The sequence below is a fragment of the Dipodomys ordii genome, unplaced genomic scaffold (genome assembly GCF_000151885.1).
Source record: "Dipodomys ordii isolate 6190 unplaced genomic scaffold, Dord_2.0 Scaffold36, whole genome shotgun sequence".
Taxonomy (NCBI): domain Eukaryota; kingdom Metazoa; phylum Chordata; class Mammalia; order Rodentia; family Heteromyidae; genus Dipodomys; species Dipodomys ordii.
This window is the reverse complement of record NW_012267252.1, coordinates 11206636-11225017: the sequence shown is the minus strand read 5'-3', so window position 1 is coordinate 11225017 and position 18382 is coordinate 11206636. Positions and strand designations below refer to the sequence as shown.

Genomic DNA, 18382 nt, shown 5'->3' with positions numbered 1-18382 from the left:
TCTGTCTCTTTCTTCTTTCCTTTCTTTCTTTCAACAAGTCTTCCAGTATAGCTCAGGCTGGCCCTGGTCTTGAGCTCATGATTCACCTGCCTCCATCTCTTGAGTGCTGAGATTACAGGCATGACCGACTATAATTGGCCTTCTTTTTATTTTCTTTTGGTTTTATATAATAAGAAGTCTTCTGGGTTTAGTCCCTAGCTCAGGGTGGGAGGGGTTGGGGGAAGAAAGGAAAGAGAGAGGAAGGAAGGAAGGAAAGTAGGAAGGTTAAATCCCAATTTCATCCCATAACTTCAAGATAAACACTGCTAGGATTTTTTTTTGATCACTTTCCTTTTATTCTTAAAATCTGGATCAGTATATGTATAAATCTTTATCTACATTATTATAATAATCTACCTTTTCCATTCATTAGGTCATAATTATCTATATTAATGAGTTAAAATTACTCACATATAACATTCAGTTGAACAGAAAATTGCTTAAATGACTCGGTAAGGTTTTTGATCGCAAGCAACAGAAAACCTGTGTCAAACTGACTTAAACACGAAGGGAATTTTTTGACAGACATTTGAAAAGTCCAGTGGGAGATCGGGTTGAAGGCACAGCAGGGTTCAGGTATCAGATCGTGTTGTGAGGCCTGCTTCCCTCCTCTTGCTTTGTTCTGCTTCTGATGCTTCTGCACCATTCACCTGCCATATATTAGAGGCATCAATTCCAGAGTACCTGCATGCAGGCTCTTGCTGACAGGACAGATCAAGGCCCTGCTCCAGCACTTGCCATGAAAATGTCACTGCATTGCCCTGGTCCACAGCAATCTCTGAGCCCATCACTGTGGCTTCTCCCTGGCTACCATAGCATTCTCTGGGTTGCAAACGTTTCATCATGCCATATAGACTGACAAAGGGGAAAAGAAGAAAAGTTGGGCTCCAAAGAAATACAATGGTTATCAGGAGAATGAGTGAATAATAAGTGGTCAAAATAACCGATGCCTTAAGAAACAAGACAATGTCTCACAATTTTTGAGAACAAAGTGTCAACAGAATTAGGAGGGAGGATCTCATCCATGCTTTGTTTCTATCTTTTTTTTGTTTTTATTTTTGGCAATCTTTGGTGTTTCTTGTCTTGAGGATGTTATCACTCAGATATCTGCCTTCATGTTCATATGGCATGCTTCCTCTGAGCAGGGTGTGTCCAAATTTCTTTTTGTAAAAATAAGGACATTAGTCATATTGGAGTAGGAACCTAGCCTGCTTCAATATGATGTCATTTTAATTAATGACATATGCAAACACCTTGTTTCCAAGTGAGATCACATTCTGAGGCTCTAGAGCTTAAGGCTTCAATATATGGATTTGTGGGGATCATAAATCAACCTAGCATGTTTTCACATATTTAATGTTTCTGCTTGCATTAAAAAAATTCATCCAATCTGAGTTCAAATGCTATGAAGAGCTACTTCCCTCTTTCAGCCAGGAAGGTAGGGGGTTGGGTGAGGCCAACTCAGGGGGCTCATGTATAATTTCATGTTTTATTATGTGGGATCTAAGGATCCATCCTGCTACCTGAGTATACATCAGTTTCACCCTTTAGGAGCTCAAAGACTTGGGAAAGAGACTTGATCTTTGCAAACATCAGGCCCCTCAAACAGCAAAATAAGGACCATAGTCCTTTCCTAGTTTGTTTTGGGCTAGGTTCAGAGTGCTCAGTAAATGTCAATCCATGTTACTATTTTACATCTTCAAAGACAGGAGGATTTCAGAGTACAAAAAACCAGTCAGGAACCCTTATTTCTCTCATACCATAATGATAATTCAGCTGAAGTTCACTCTAAGGAACTTCAAGAGCAGGAATGGGGCTTGACTATCTTGCAAACAGGAATTCACGTCCAGTTCTGGGAACACCAAGTGCTTTTCTCTGTCCTAAAGCCCATGACATAGATTCTCAGCCAACTCTTTTCCTAGGCAACATGATTATGAAATACTTGCTCCCTTTGTCTCTTTCTGGTACCTTTTTTGAAATCACTTGATCTTTCCCACCAGATGTAGGTGGGAACCAGTCATTTTATTTACAGTCCTTTTCTTTGTGTCTCCATCAACTTGGGGAAATGGAATAGATGTTTTTGCTGTAGCACATGCTCTGCTCTTTCGTAGTTTGTTAAAGTGCTTATTGAATATTAACTAGACCTTTGACTTCTTGCAGGTAGTAGAACCTATTTGATACAGGTGTATTAGGCATTAGCTAAGGTCAATGCAGAAGGAGGTGCAGATCACACTTTAAAATTGTGGTCATTTTCATTTAGTACCAGACATTGTTCTAAGCAAACAGAGATATAACAATGAACAACAGAGTCACTGACCCTGATCTGGAGGAGTGTAAATTCTGGTGACACTCATTCCCACATAATATATAAGAGAACTTACTAAATGTCAGATATTATTCACCAAACAGAAACAATTGTGTGTGTGTGTGTGTGGTGGAAAGAAAGAGAACAGAATATAATACACATATTTAAAAATCTTGTTAAAAGGTGATAAATGCTTTGGAAAAAAATAGAGCACAGTTAGGAGATTAAGAGTGTCAGAAGGGATATATAGGAATGGTTAGGGGTAAGTTCATGAGAAGGGGAGACAAGAAGGAAAATGAGAAAAAGAAGCTGTGTATTGGGGAAAAGCAAGCCAGAAGCCCTGGGGCATGAGTGGGCACAGCTTTTTCCTTACCAGGATTTGAACTCAGGGACTCTCACTTGCTAGGACGATGCTCTACATTTGAGCCACTCTGCCAAGCCTCCCAGCTTTTTTCCAAGGATGGCAAGGAGCCTAGCTGGAGTAGAATGAGCAAGGTTTTGAGGTTGTGGGAGATGAAATGGAGCTTGTTGTCTCTTTTGTGAAATGAGAAACCACTTGAAAGGGCCGAGTGGAAAAGTGGTAACTTGATCCTGGGCGCCAAAGGGTGGGTCTGGAAGCTGGGTCCAGGGGAGGCTGTTCAGGTATAGGTTGCACAGGTGAGTGAGGCTGTGGCCACACTCACTAGGGTGTGTGTGTGTGTGTAAATGGAAAGCTATTTGAAGACAGCCGACAGGGGAGATGAGGTGAGAGAGGCCAAGATGTTTTTGGCCTTGAAGAGCAGGGTGGCCCTGGATTGGGCCGGTGAAGCCCCTTTGGAGCGCGTTCTTCGGGGTATGGTGAAGAGCTGTCCGCACACGGTGACCTCGAGGCCACCCAAGGCAAATAAGGCCTCGGGGTGAGCGCAGTGTCAGCGACTCCAGAAGTGGCCTGGCCCCCGCTCTCCGCCGGCCCGAAGGCCGCACCGGGGAGGCCCCAACAGCCCCTTGGAGCCTCCAGCCTTCCTCTCCGCGGGAAATGAAAATGACGACGACGCGACGCTCCCGCACGCACAGCGTCCCCAGCCTAACTCCGCACCGCCCACTCAGGGGTGTGGGCGGGGCCCCACGCCCCGGAGGACCGCCCAGGACCGCGGACCACGCCCCTCCGCGGCGTGGCCAGGGCGATGGGCGTGGCAGTTGCGTGAGCACGCCACAGAGAGGGGCGTGGCCGACCCTGTGCGCGCGGCGGCGGGTCTGCTCGCGCACCTCCCTCCTTCCTGCCTTTTTTTTTTTTCTTTTCCCGGGGCTGATCAGCTGGTCTGCGCTGCCCTGACGTGGGCCGGCGCACGTCACCGCCGAATGGCAGCCTCCAGAAAGCCACCGCGAGTGAGGTGAGGGGAAGCAGGTGTCCGCGTCTGCGAGGCCGCCCAGCCCAGACGCGCGGGTGGTACCTGGAAGGCTGAGACTGAGCGGGTGAGGAGCCGAGGCCCTGTCGTCGGGCGAGGGCCGGAGGTGACCGACCCCCCCTCCCCCTCATTGGGAGTCAGGGACCCCGCCGTGCAGCCCGGCCGGATCCAGTCCGTTTTCGGCCGGGCCGGCGAGGCCCGGGGGCCGCCCGAGCCGGTCCAGGCGCGCGTGTGGCGGGAGGAACCGCAGCGCTCGACCCGCGGCGCGCTCGGCCCCGAGGTGCGCTCGCGGTCACCGACCCCGGCCCCGCGGGAAGGCCCCGCTCGTGGCAGGAAGTTGGTCTCTGTTGGGCCCTCCCCGGGTACCGGGAGGTGGGTGGGCTCCTGCCCTCGCCTGCAGACGTCCCTCCCCACCCAAATGGAAGAATGCTCAGGAACATCCCGCCGTTAGCTTGCCCTGGCTTCTCTTTGGACACAGGGACGTGCGAAGGATCACCTCGTGTGAAACGTGTCTTGCGTTTATTCGCACCCCGCAACTGGGGAATACTTATCAGTGCATCCATCCAAGTGGGAGACGAAGAGAAAGGATCGAAGTTCACAAAGCCTAGAATTAAAACTCAGACCATCCACAGGGGGTCGGGGCCCGGTCACCCCACCTTCGAAGACCAGTTAGTTGAGGCTTGAAAGGAACACATTAAGCAGCATGGCATGGCTTACTTGCTGAATCCAGACCCTGGTGTGTGCTATGTTTCCTGAGTGGATAGATCTCAGGCCTACCCTTACCTGGACTTGCCCTTGTATACCACACGTTAGAGGTGAGCAGAGACCCAGACCTACACTGTGGAAGGAGCTTTCCGTAAGGTAGATGTTTGAGAGGGAGTCGGGCAAGTGGATAATGAGGGATGATGATGACTTAGGCTCTAGGCTGTGAGGAAACCTTTGAGGACCACGGTGGCCTTTGCTAGGCCGGATCACAATATTTGTGGCAGAAGGGTCTTTGAACATAGATGGTAGGCTAAGAGAGGGAAGCCTTTTGCCTCAGATGTCTTCCAGAGCCATAGAAGTGAGGGTTTCTTTCAGTTTAGGGTCTGGAAACTGAACTCAAGTGGACTTAGGTAAAATTAGACTGGGATAGTTTCTAGTGATGCTGAAACCAGAAGCACCGATATTGGCAGGAGACTTTCCCTCTGTTTTATATCTTGACTGATTTTAGCCTGGCTTTATACCCAGGCAGACTTTCTTGTTGTGGCATGCGATGATATTTGTAGGCTGACAGCTCCAGCAGAAATGTTTGGAGAAGTCCTAGATCTGATTGCCATTGGACTGACTTGATTCTTATTTCTATCCTTGAAGCATCATTGTGGCCAGAGGAGTGGATTGACCAAGCTTACATCTCAGAACATGGTGGGCAAGTGACTGATGCTCATTCCAACCCCTTGGACTGAAATGGAGAAGGGGACATTTTCAAAAAGAAAATCTGAGTGCTCATGAAGAGAGATACCTTGTCCCCCAAACTTGTTCTGGTTTAACCTTTTTCTCATCACTTAGGCATGATTGAGCATCTAGGTCTTTCTTTTTTTAGACAGAATCTCACTATCCACGTAGGCTGGCCTTCAACTCGCAATTCCAAGTGCTGTACCTGCTATACTGTACCACCAAATTCAGCTTGATCCTTATTTTGCTCCATCTTGAACACTAGACATACATGATTCTTCTCATGGACTGGGGATACTAGTGGGGGTAGATACCTGGAAACTTACTGGGAGTTCTTTTCAGAGAGGGAGACAAATGTACAGTTTTTAGTAGCTCATCTATAGGCAAGTAGTATACACATTGAACAGGAGTAGTTCTATTTCTTTCCCATTACCCAACTTGTAGCCATTTGACTTGGAGAAGAAGGTGTAGAAATTGGAAGACTTGGAAACTCTAGTTCTAGCATTGTCACTAAATAACTGTGAGTCTTTAGGCAAGTCATTTGATCTTTCTGTTTCTTTGTCTAGAGGAGGGAGTTGAGTTATGTGGTCCCTTAGGTATATTCTCTTAGCTCTCACATTTAATGGTAGTCCTGTTTTTACAGACAGCTTGTGATTATTTAAGTGAAGACTTCACAGAGAATATGTCTGTCAAAAACTGAAGGATGGATGTGTTTTGAACTCTACAGAAACTAAGGTATGACAGGAGCAGGGCAGCTGTACTGTTCAGGTGCTTATGACGCCTGGGATCCTCCTGATAGAGAGTAGAGGTGGTGATGCTAACCTAGACAGTTTGAACTCACCTGTCAGATCTGGTTTCTGGTCTGGGCTTTGCAGGTACCCAGATATGTGGTCTGTAGGAGTTATTTTGTTTCTTCTATAAATTAGTGAACAGGACTGCCTCTGAATAACTTGCCCCTCAAGTCCTATGTGGGAGAAGCAGAGGGGATACTGACATCCTTCACTCACTGTTACATAAACTTACATATGAAGGTATGAGAAACTGGTTGAGAATTGATTTGTATCCTTATCTAAGATAGGTGTCATTGTATCATATATGATACAATTCCTGTATTGTACAGTATTGTACACTGAGTTGTATAACAATCATCATAAGCTATTTAGGGCAATTTCCTTGCCCTCCAAATCTTTTTTTTTTTTGGTTGGTTGTGGGTCTTGAACTCAGGGCCTGGACACTGTCCCTGAGTTCTTTTTGCTCAAGGGTAATACTCTACTATTTTGAGCCACAACTACTTCCAGCTTTTTTTTTTTTTCTTGTGGGATTTTAACTGAGGGCCTTAGGCTTGAGCAACACTTCCATTCTTTTTTTGTTTTTCCCAACTCTTTCACCCATGGGTATGTGTCGTTTTCCACAACCTCAGCCCTTGACAGCCACCATTCTTCTTCCCATCTCTGTAGGTTTGTCTATTTTGTATATTTTATACAAATGGAATCATTTACTAGCTAGTCTTTTTGTGATAGGCTTTTCCCCCCTTTGATATAATATTTTCGAGGTTTACCTATTTTTGTATGAATTTTTATTGTCAAATAATATTACATTGTATGGGTAGAGTTTTATTTATCCATTCAGCAGTTGGGGATTTGGTTTCTTTCTACTTTTGGCTATTACATATAATTAAGGTATAGACATTTACATAAAATTTCTTTTTGTGGTGTTAGGAATCCAATTAAATGCCCCAAGCATATAGGGAAGTGCTCCTTCATTGATCCTACCTCCTTATTGCTGTGTGGATTTTGATGAGGATATATATTTTTAGTTTTCTTCAGTGTATACCCAGGAATGAAATTGCCTGGGTTGGATACTAACCCTTTAATGTCTTAAGCAATTGTTAGATCATTTTCCAGAGCCACGCATACCACCATTTTACATTTCCACCTTCAGTACTTGAGGGTCTGCATTTTCCACATCCTTACACATACTTGTTATTGTCTATTTCTTGATTTTTACCTTCTTAGAGGCTATAAAGTGATATCATTTTGATTTTTGATTTGCAGTTCTGTAATGACATGCTGAACATCTTTTATGTGCTTGGCTATTTATATATCTTCATTGGAGAAATGTTAATTCAGATTTGTTTCCCATTTCAAAGTTAGGTTGTATCTTTTTGTTATGGAATTGTAATATATTTCAGATATGGAATCTAGATATAATTTTATACATTATATCTATATTCTAGATTTAGATTCCAGCAAATTTTCAAGTTATTCTGTTTGTGGATTGTTCTACTTTTTTTCATGGTATCTTCTGAAACGCAGAGCTGGTACTGGATCTTGGACTCAGTGCCTGGGCACTGTCCCTTAGCTTTTTGGCTCAAGGCTGGCTATCACTTGAACACTCACAGGGTTTCCTGTCCTGCCTGGCTTTCAACTTCAATCCTCAGATATTAGCCTCCTGAGTAGCTAGGATTACAGGCCCTCATCACTTAGCGCTATGTCCTGTATTCTTTTTTCTTTTTCCCTCCCTCCTTCCCCCCTCCCTCCTTCTGTCCTTCCGTCCTTCCTCCTTCCTTCCTTCCTTCCTTCCTTCCTTCCTTCCTTCCTTCCTCTTTTCTTTCCTTTCCTTTTCTTTTGTTGTTGGCTGTGTTGAACTTTGGGCCTGGGCGATGTCCCTGATCTCTTCATCTCAAGGCTAGTGCTCTACCACTGTAAGCCACAGTACCACTATTGGTTTTCTTACGGTTAATTGGAGATAAGAGTCATGGACTTTCCTGCCTGGGCTGGCTTTGAACCAATCAGATCTCAGCCTCCTGAGTAGTTAGGATTATAGGTGTGAGCCACTGGCACCCAGCTCTTTTTTCTTTTTTCTTTTTCCTTTTCTCTCTCTCTCTTTCTTTTTTTGGTTCCCATTCTGGGGCTTGAACTCTAGGCCTGAGTGCTGTCCTTGAGCTTTTTTATTCAAGGCTAGTACTCTACCACTTGAGTCACAAATACATTTCTAGCTATTTGATGCTTAATTGGAGAGTCCCATGGGCTTTCCTACCTAGGCTAGCTTTGAACTGTGACCTTCAGATCTCAGCTTCTTGAGTAGTTAAGATTATAGGTGTGAGCCACTGGTACTTGGCTATATCTTATATTCTTGATGAACTCATTTTTTTTTGTGTGTGTATGCGTATGTGTGTGTATGTGAAGCCTTGAGGATTTTTTGTATTCAAGACAATGTTATTTGCAAATAGTTTCATTTCTTTTCCAATCCAGATACATTTTGTTACAGTTCTTGCCTAATTATCCTGGATAGAACATCAAGTACAATGTTCAATAGGAGTGGAAAGATTAGTCAGCCCTATCTTGGTCTGAGAAAGCTGTTAGTCTGTCAATATCATCAGGGCCTTGTGTTTGCTAGGCACCTGCGCTTTCACTTGAACCATATCCCCAGGTCTTTTTTTTTTTTTTTGGTCGGTCATCGGGCCTGAACTCTGGGCCTGGGCGCTGTCCCTCAGCTCTTCAGGTCAAGACTAGCACTCTACCACTTGAGCCACAGTGCCACTTCTGGCTTTTTCTGCTTATGTGGTGCTGAGGAATTGAACCCAGGGCCTTGGCATGCAGGACAAGCACTCTACCACTGAGCCACTTTCCCAGCCCCTGTCCCCAGGTCTTTTAGTTATTTTTCAGGTAGGATCTTGCGTGTTTGTCTAGGACTGGTTTCAGACAACCATAGCTTCCTTTGTAATTGGGATAACTGGCAGGCACTACCATGCCTGGTTATTGACATGGGATCTTGAGATGTTTTTGCTTGGACTAGCCTTGTGCTGTCTGCTGAGTGGTAGTGGGTGTTAAATGCTTTTTTTCATGTCTGCTGAGAGAATGGTGTAGTTTTTGTTCTTTATTCTGTATATATAATGTCTTCCATTAATTGACTTTTGATAGGTTGAACTAACTTTACATTCTTGGCCACTTTGCAATGGTGTATGATTCTTTTTATATTATCACTAATTTCAGTTTGCTCGTATTTTGTTGAAGGGATTTTCATTTGTATTATGAGGTATTGGGATGTCTAAACTTTTTTTTCCCCTTCAGTGCTGGGAATCAAACTTAGGGCCTTATTTTCTCCCATAGCCCAGTGTTTTACTTTTTTTTTTTTTTTTTAAATGAAAGAACATGTGCTTTCCCCAGCTAATTACATCTTACTCAGTCTGGTAAGTAGCAGCCAATACTAGAGCAGGCTTACAGTGATTGGTAAAATCCAGTCTTCTGGTTCTGGCTTTGTGGTGGATTGAGCTAATGTAAACCTAACTAACATGTAAAAATGTGGTTAAGGTTTTTACGTAGTTACGTTATGGCTGTGTAAAATGTAAAACCTATGACTTAGTTCGATTTAATCTAACTGCTGATGACCACCTCATGACACTACACACTGTGTTGGCCGCCTTACTTTTCCTCCACTACAGGCACACACACTTCTACCTTGTGCCCTTTGTACTTACTGTTTTCTTTTCCTGGCACATTCTTCTTCTATAAATGAGGATGCCCCTCTCAACGTTGTTTTCAAGTATGTGTTAAAATGCTGCGTGTTATCAGAGAGATCTCCTCTGGATACTTCAGTATCTCCTAGTCACCCTCTTTCCCTTGCCCTGCTTTCCTTTTCTCACAGAAAAAATTGCTTCCCCTCTTTTCCTCCATCTAGTCTCCCACTCCTATTCCACCCTATTTACATGTTTTGAAATAAGGTATATTATTGGTTTTGTTCACGGCTGTCTCTGAGAGCCTGGGTGATAGAAGATTCTCAATAAATATTTGAGTAAACCTGAAAGACAACCCTCAGGTCCCAGAAATTTAGAGAGAATTTAAAGCCTGAGTGGTAAGCTGGTAAACTGAATCTTGAAAATTTATCTAACCCAAACAGAGAGCTTCATGGCTGGAGTCCAGGGTATCAGGCGTCCCTAAGTGGGGATAAGAAGAGACTTGTGTACAAATCTTCTAGCTAAGAAATTAATGTGAATATTGAGCAGTGACAGTAATGCTTATATGAACCAGGGACACATTTATTCACATAGGCAGTCTTTACTGAAGACCTCTTTCCTTCTTTCCTTTTTCCTTCCCTCTTTGTCCCTCTCTTACCTCCTTCTTGTATTATTTTCCTCCCTCTATACACTCCCCTCTCTCTTTTCTTCTTTTTTCTTTGATACAGGGTTTCATTCATAGAGCACAGCCTGGCCCTGAACTCACAGCCCTCCTTGCCTCAGCCTCTGGAGTACTAGAACCACAGGTACAGAATAAAGCAAGCACATGGAGTGGGTTATCTCAGATTGAGCAAGCATGAGGATTGCTAGCCCAAATGGAAAGTCAGAAAGGAATTATGAGGGCCTAAAATGATTCAGTTGACAGAGAAGGAATGGAAGCCAGAATGAAAGAACAGGACAACACAAATTAAAAATAAGTACTTGTGAAAAATACAATCACTGAAAATAAAATCTTTTTAGTTTACCTATAAAGAGATTAGACACAATTGAACACAATTCATAAAGTGGAAACTAGGGCTGAGGCTCACCTGTCATGGGGATGTTTTATACCTTCAAGTTGGATTTCGTCCATCACTGATAGAGGGGTGAGAGTTCTTCTGATTCATGGACAAAACTGCTAAGATAAGTTGATGCCTTCTTTGAGTCTTGCCACACTTCCTGTGGTCAAAGTCTTTAACTTCCTCTTCTTTCTCTTTGTAAGGGCGAATCACCAAGATTTTCAGCTGCAAAATTTAAGAATAATTGAATCTAACGAGGTGACATCATCAGGAGACACAGGTGTGGAAACAGGTAATAATAATTTTACCTATAAATTAGACAAGATTTTTGGCCACTGTGCCCATGAATGAGAAGAAATGGTAAGGGATTAGCAATTAGTTGATCAAAGTTGGGGTAGGATCTGGAAATCACTTTGTCCTTTGGCTCTCTGGGTGGTTATTTAATTCATATATATATATATATATATATATATCACTTTTTAGTAATAAGTAATAAGTTAGTTAAGTAATGTTAGTTAAAAAGTAATAAGTTAGAAAGTGATAAATATATACATATATATTTGCAATTTCTATTTGTGTGGAGACAGGTGGGGATAGTGAGGTAGAGATAGATTATTATTAAAATGTATATTCTAGAACTTCGAATCTGTCTTTTATCTCTAACATAGTTCCTTTTTGATCATGTTAGAAATTAGCTTTCAATCTTTCATCAGGTTCTCAAGTGAGAAAATACATTATTATGCTTTATAAATTGAATGTTCATTTAGGAAAACCATCTTGAAATCATCTCTCCTCCCTAGAACTTGTTAGTTGTGATTCTATTGTTAGAAACCTGAATTCTGAAAAGTGGTATATTACTCTATTTTGGTCCCAAGTAAGTTAATGCTTTTCTATGGACATATAGGATAGCCATCCTGTTAACTTTTTTCAGACTGAAAAATTGATCCTTTAAAAAGTGTGCAAGAAACCATCATTAGTTTCCCTTTGGAATAGCAGTGCTATTACTTTATTCAATTTTAGGTAATATTTTTTTCTTTAAAAATGTATATGTAGCCAGCATATTTTGGACCATAATAGGAAGTAGGAAAGGAAGGAAGAATAAGCAGGAAAAAAGAGGAAGTAAGAAAGGGGGGAAAAAGGATAGAGTCATCAATATAGAGTGCAAAAGAACTTCTCCTTATATTAGGACTATTATTAGTTATTTCAAGGACTTATCAGTTCAGTTTTCTGAGGTTGTAGATGTCAGCTGGCCACTGGAGCCCATGTGATTTGATTCTATTGATTTTAGAATGCTCTAATAGTAAGTCTTCTAGGTAATATGCATGGACTTGAGAGTTGGACAGACCTTGGGTCCTGGTTCCTGATAATCCAGCAGACTTGGTTAACTTATTTAAACTCCTGTTCCTCCAAATGGGAATAATGAACTCTCCGTAGGAGGATCATTGTGAGAATTAACCACTAATGTATGTAAAACCCTCAGCCCCTCCCCACAGCCATGCCACCTCTAGAACTATTGATGCTGGCAGAGCATCTGTCCATGTGTTAAGAAGATGAAATTGGGGTAAACCAGCCCCTTCCATTATAACAAGATGAGTAGGAATCCCAGCTGGTGCTTCAGCTCTTGGTTCAAATATTTCTTCACCTCAAATACAATGTGTTAGCTGCTGCACATGGTACTCTCACACATATTATCATGTTTAACTCTAGTCACCCAGTGAGGTAAATAGGGTGTGATTTCATGTGCAAGTGGCGGAAAAAGTGTTTGTGATTCAGGCTGAGGTTTGGGACTCTATTGCTTAACAGCAGATCCACATATGCAAAAGCATTTTCAATGAGTCATTCCCTTTAAGTCACAGTTTAAAAATACCTGGCAGCGTATGGGCTAATGTTACATCACGGACTAGGTCTGTTGCTCTTGGCTTTCCAGTTCCCTGCACACTCTGCTCAGCTCTTGGCTGCTTCTAATGTTTCTGAAAAAAGAGAATGTGGAATGAGCAGGTGTTATAATATGACATCATCTAAATTCCTAGCTTGCTTCTTTCACTGCAGATTTGTTACTCTTGGTTATGTGGGTTTGTAAAGATCATAGATCCCAAATTGTGACATTCATTTAGCACATCTCAGTGATCGTAGGTATGTGTCAGGTGGAAGTACTTCTGTCGTAGCTGGTAGGCGACAAAGAAGAGGCGATATTTGACCAAAGACACCAGCCAAATATGATGAGTTTGAAGGGTGAAAAAGAAAAGGGGCATGTTGAGAGTGTGATGGGACAGGTACATAGAGGAAGGACGTAAATAACGTCACTGCAGCAGACTGTAAGTGTTGGTTGCAAGGCCTAATGTGTCAGTCAAGTGGAGCATGTTATGATGAGGCCAGAGATGGTGATGGCTGTCAGAATGGCTGGTACAGAGGCAGGTTACAGTGCCCAGGAAGGCAAAAGATGTCTTTGACCAGGGCCACTTTGCCTTACAGTTTGTAATTGAACATGTTCTGCTTGCCGTGGGTTATGTTCTCTTTACTGATGAGGTGAGTGACTGATAATGTTGGTGCAAATGACAGGTATTCACTAAAAACAAGAAGTTGGTGCCATCAAAATCCTGAAGTCATGTGTGCTTTAATTAGAGGCTGCAGTGTATAAAGAAATTAATGAACTTGAAGCAAAGAATGTTGGCTTCTGTCATTTGGCTTCTGTATTTATAAAATTCTGCATGCCTGGTTGCACTGTAGGGCAATTAAATCAGAAGTCCCCTAAGTAATTCGGATGTGCTGCCAAGGTTGAACCACACTACTCCAAAGGAAGTCTTCATTTTTTGCCTGTCTCTTTCTAAAAATATTAACCTTGTCTGGTACATTAGTGTATGTCTGTAAATCCTACCCACTCCATAGGCTGAGGAAGGGCTATCATTTGAACTCAGAAACTTGAGATTAGCTTGGGCAAAATACTGAGTCCCTGGCTGGTCAGGGGAAAGTTAACTTTCTTAGAAATATAATTTAGAAGTATAGTAAATCTATTTGGAAGTTTCTTAAAGATATCAGCTGCTGACAATATTATGAGATCGTAGTTGGCTTCATATTGGACCCAGATTAGACTAGATTAGACTGGATACTGCTGACTTTTCTTTGTCTGATAATTGAGAAATTATGGGCATAATAGATCAAACGAAAGGAAAGGAATAGTAGTTTGAATAGTAGTTTTCAGAGGCAGTTGCTGTACTGCAGGGAATGTGGGCATGATTGAATCATGAGTAGGAGTTTTTAGCAACTTTTTCTTTTAGTAATTCTGTCTTTTTAAAACTCGTTAAGTAGAGCCCTGAGGTCTGTTACTGAAGTTGTTCTTGCTGGCAATAATGAAAGAGTCCTATAATCAGTATGGTACTTGTTGGAGAATCTCTTGAAGATAATCAGAGCTGAGGGGAAAAGCCCAGGGTACTGATGGTGATGAAGAGGAAGAAGCTGTGAAAGTGTTACCTAGCCGAGTATAAGCCTTAGCTAGTCAAGATGTCAGTCCTTGAAGATGATCTGACTGTCTCACTGTACCACGATGTATAACATTGTGTATTAGGACATTTTGGTTAAGTAAAATCTTTTTCTATTCATTGAAAAAGTGAGTTGACAAAATCCAAAACAGTTGGCAAGGATATAGAGCAACAGGAACTATTCATTCATTGCTGAGGAAATGTAACAGTACATCAACTTTGGAAGACAGTTTAGCAGTTCTTTATAAAACTAAATGAACTTATCATCTGATCTAACAATCACATTCCTTGGTATTTACTCAAATGCTCTGAAATTTCACATCTATATAAAACCTTCACATGAATGACAATAGCACCTTTATTTATAATTACCCAAACTTGGAGACAACATAGTCTTTCAGTAGGTGAATGAGTAAGCAAGTTACAGTACATCCAAACACGAATATTTCAGGACTAAAGAGAATGAGCTGTTAGACTATGGAATTGAAGGAATCTTAAATACACATTATCAAGTCAAAGAAAAGTCTTATGTCCATATTACAATCTGAAAGGCAATAACTGACCTTTCTTACTGTCTCTGTGGTTTAGTCTTTTCAGAATTTTATATAGTAAGTAGCTTACAGGATTTTTAGAGCAGCTAAAATATTCTACATGGTACTACAGTGGTGGGTACATTATGTATTTGTTGTTAAAACTCCTATCATATACAACACTGAGAGTGGAACTTGGATGGACTTTGGATGATAGTGTAGGTTTATCAGTTGTAACAAGTACGCTGATCTGGTAACAGAGATTGATGGTGGGAGAGGCTGTGTGTATGTGTGTGTTGTGGTAGGGGCTATGTGGGAACTCTGTACTATTCATAAATAAGTTGGAAGCCAGGTATAGTGACATGCACATATAATTCTAATAGTCTGAAGGCTAATGTAATAGAATTACTAGTTTTAGGCCAGCTTGGGCTACATAACAAGATCCTGTCTCAAAAAAAACCAGAACAACTAAGACTAACCCAAACTTCCAAGAACAAGCAAACAAATTGGAAAACTCCATTATTATACTGTGAGCTATAACCATGTAGCTTTGTGCCTGTAGCCCATGGGATATACTAAAATACGAATGATCACCATTCTTTATTGCTTTTTGTGAAATTACTTTGTTTGTTAAAAATTTTTTATTGTAAAGATACTATACAGAGGGTTACAGTTACATGAGCAAGGTAATGAGTACACTTCCTATTGAGCATTGTTACCCCCCCCATTGTTTTCCCCCTACCATCCCTTCCCTCCCTACCTTCCCCGAGGTTCTTTTTTTTTAAATTGTGATTAAGTGATTACATAATTTCCCAAATTTCACAGTATTGTGGAATAATGATGCTCATTTAAAGTCACAAGTTCATTCTAACTTTCCTGGAGCAAATTGTCTATCACGGTCTATAACATATAATGGTGTACACATATACACCATACCTGTGATCAGCAGCATGGGGATATTTAGTAGTGGTTCGACCAGATGAGTGGGAGTTCTTTGTTTCTTAAGTCCTGTTAATTTTGTCGTATGTGAAATTACTTTGTAATGTGGCCATTGTACTGCGATATGTTTATCAGAACTGTTAATAGTTAGTTTGTTGAATAAAAATCTTTCTGAAGAATCAACTAAAGCAGTTAAGCAGTTTGTACCATGTGTGCTTGCAGTACAGAAGTAGTTTTTAGTTCTTAGTGGTATACAGTGCTCTTTTGATTTTTGACTACTTCAATGTTTGTAAAAGTTCAAGAATTTCTACTGGGACCACATTTAATTTCTCTAACATTTCTTTTTCATGACTTTTGATTTTCTCTTCCTGGTTTGTGTTTTGTAGAACTGTTAACTCCCACTGACTGGATCTGCTTGGTTCTTGGGACTTCTTGGGTCTAGCCTAACACTTCCCTCACCCCATATTTTAAGAGAGAAGAACCCAGCATTGAAGCTCTGATCCTCTTCTTGAGGGTCAGAGCGAGTTTTGCTATAATAATATTTACTATAGTAAAAGACAGGACTTTGGTTCATAGTATATTGAAAGTTCTACCCCAAATTTGGTGTTGGTTGCTTAAGAAAGCTGTTTATGAAACATGCTTTAATGTGGACAGATGTAAGAAGCAGAAAAGCACCAGAAGAAAATACTCTAAATTTACTTACCCTAAAGCAATTCTAGCAACTCCATTCTTATTTATTTATATAGAGCCTCTATGAGTTCTTTTGTAATCAGTGTTTAATCACTTATGGGTATTGTTTCCATGTCTTTCCAAGTCAAATAGAGATCTGTAAAACATTTTTCTTGTGTTGTAGTTTACTGCTATATTATAGTTTATGTAACCAATCACATTTTCTTTTACTTTAAAAAATATAAACAAGGATCAACATCTGTATTTTTGTATATTTTTCTCCCAGAATAAAGTCCTAAAAGTGAAATGAATAACCTTAAGTGAATTTGGAAATGAGTCTTAGTGGCTCAAATTTTCCTTGGCTTTGAACCATGATCCTCAGATCTTAGCCTCTTGAGTAGTTAGGATTATAGACATGAGACACCAGCACCCAGCTGGAAGTAATATTTAAGAACTCCGAGTGTTTCTAGAAGCTTTGTGGTTAGCCTGGTGGCTTGGTCAGTTTGAGACACATCTGGGGTGGAGCAGAATGTAGCAGGTTCTTATCTCTGTGTCTGGCTTTGAACTTACTGAATTGCTGGGGTTAGGCTAATTTAGAACAAACTCTTCTGTTGTTGCAGATAACAGAATGGCTCCAAAGGTGACTTCGGAGCTGCTTCGGCAGCTGAGACAAGCCATGAGGAACTGCGAGTATGTGGCAGAACCCATCCAGGCCTATATCATCCCGTCGGGAGATGCCCACCAGGTACAGAGGAGAGAGGGGCTGAAGAAGGAACTCACCAGCCTTCTTCCTTTTCGGTCTTCCTTTGAGCCATATGTATCCATGGAGTTCTAGTTGTCAACCCAAAGAATTCTCGTTGCCCCTTTTAAGAGCTCTGTCTCATTGTGTGCCTATAGTTTTGGTCCCTACTGCTTTGTTTCCAATGAATCTGCCCAGTTTTCAATCAATGGGGAGAGAATTAGTAGACAAATTTACAGGTAGAAATCCTGGGCCTTTCTGATACTGATACATTCCATGTCATTTCCCCCTATAATCCCCCTTTTCTTCCTTCTCTTCCTCCCTTCTGCCCACCTAGCTGTTCCCATCCTTCCGACATGGCTAGAGGTCCACCCAACAGTAATTAAGGATACTATGATAACTGCCACTATCTCTTTAGAACCAACTCAGCAATTTCCCTTTCCTTCTGAGAGCAGCAGTTATCTTAGTGGAGGGAAGTTGTGATTGGAGAACGAGACAGTCCGTGGTAGGGCTAAAGGGCAGGCGGATAAGCAGGTCCTACACCCACTGTAGGGTCATCCAATTGAATTGAGGGCCTACACTGTGTTTATGGCACTGTAGGGTTACAAAGGTGAATTTAAGATTGGATTCCTACTCCCACTAAGGTTTACTGAGACAAAATAATATACGAAGTATTATGCTTCTGTAGAGACATGCATATGTACATTTGTTCCAACCTTTTGCTTATGTGCAGGTTACTACCTTAGATACTGTACATGATACAAAGATGAGAATTGTTCCTGGTGGGAAAAAGCACTCAAGTGGAGTTTAGATGTGCAAACACATATCCATATTACTAGGTAGAGTGGGGTAACTGCTATTAAGAAAATTTGGACAGGGGCTGTGGAAGTTTGAGGACTGGATAGAAGGATAATGGAGAGTGAGGGGCAGGAAGGTGCTCTGAACTAAACCTTGAAGGATGGGTAGAGTTTAGATAAACAGCGGTGAGGGGTTGGAGGAGAAAGAAGAGGAGGGAAGGGGTTCCAGGTGGGAGGATTGGTAGGAGGAAAGGCAGAGAAACAGGAAGCTTGGAATGCTTAAAGAATCAGTGTTAAGTTTCCCCAAATCCTGAGCTAAATCCCACTAAAAACCAATTTCAAGCATGAGGCTGTTGCTGAGGCCGATATGACTGTAACCATCTTCTCCCAGGATGGTTGCACCTGCTACTGGAGCCCCTGGTGTGGCTGTTCTCTACTTCCTAGCACTTTGTCTGAGATGGAGACATCCTGTGAAAGGGGTTTGCAGGCTCTCTTAAAGTCCTAGCTTAAAGATTTCTCAAGGCCCTACTTCATTTATGAACCTTACCTTCAGAA

At 41.7% G+C, this 18382-nt stretch overlaps 1 protein-coding gene across 1 annotated transcript in view; it reads left to right on the top strand.

Annotated features, from left to right (window-relative positions):
* The first annotated feature begins 3618 nt into the window (after nt 1-3618).
* Xpnpep1 (X-prolyl aminopeptidase (aminopeptidase P) 1, soluble) overlaps nt 3619-18382 on the top strand; it is a 53795-nt gene continuing 39031 nt past the window's right edge. The window contains exons 1-3 of the mRNA XM_013017601.1: nt 3619-3714; nt 10881-10969; nt 16912-17036. Coding sequence (XP_012873055.1) covers nt 3683-3714; nt 10881-10969; nt 16912-17036 — 246 coding nt within the window. The 5' untranslated portion in view covers nt 3619-3682. The remainder of the gene's footprint in view (nt 3715-10880; nt 10970-16911; nt 17037-18382) is intronic.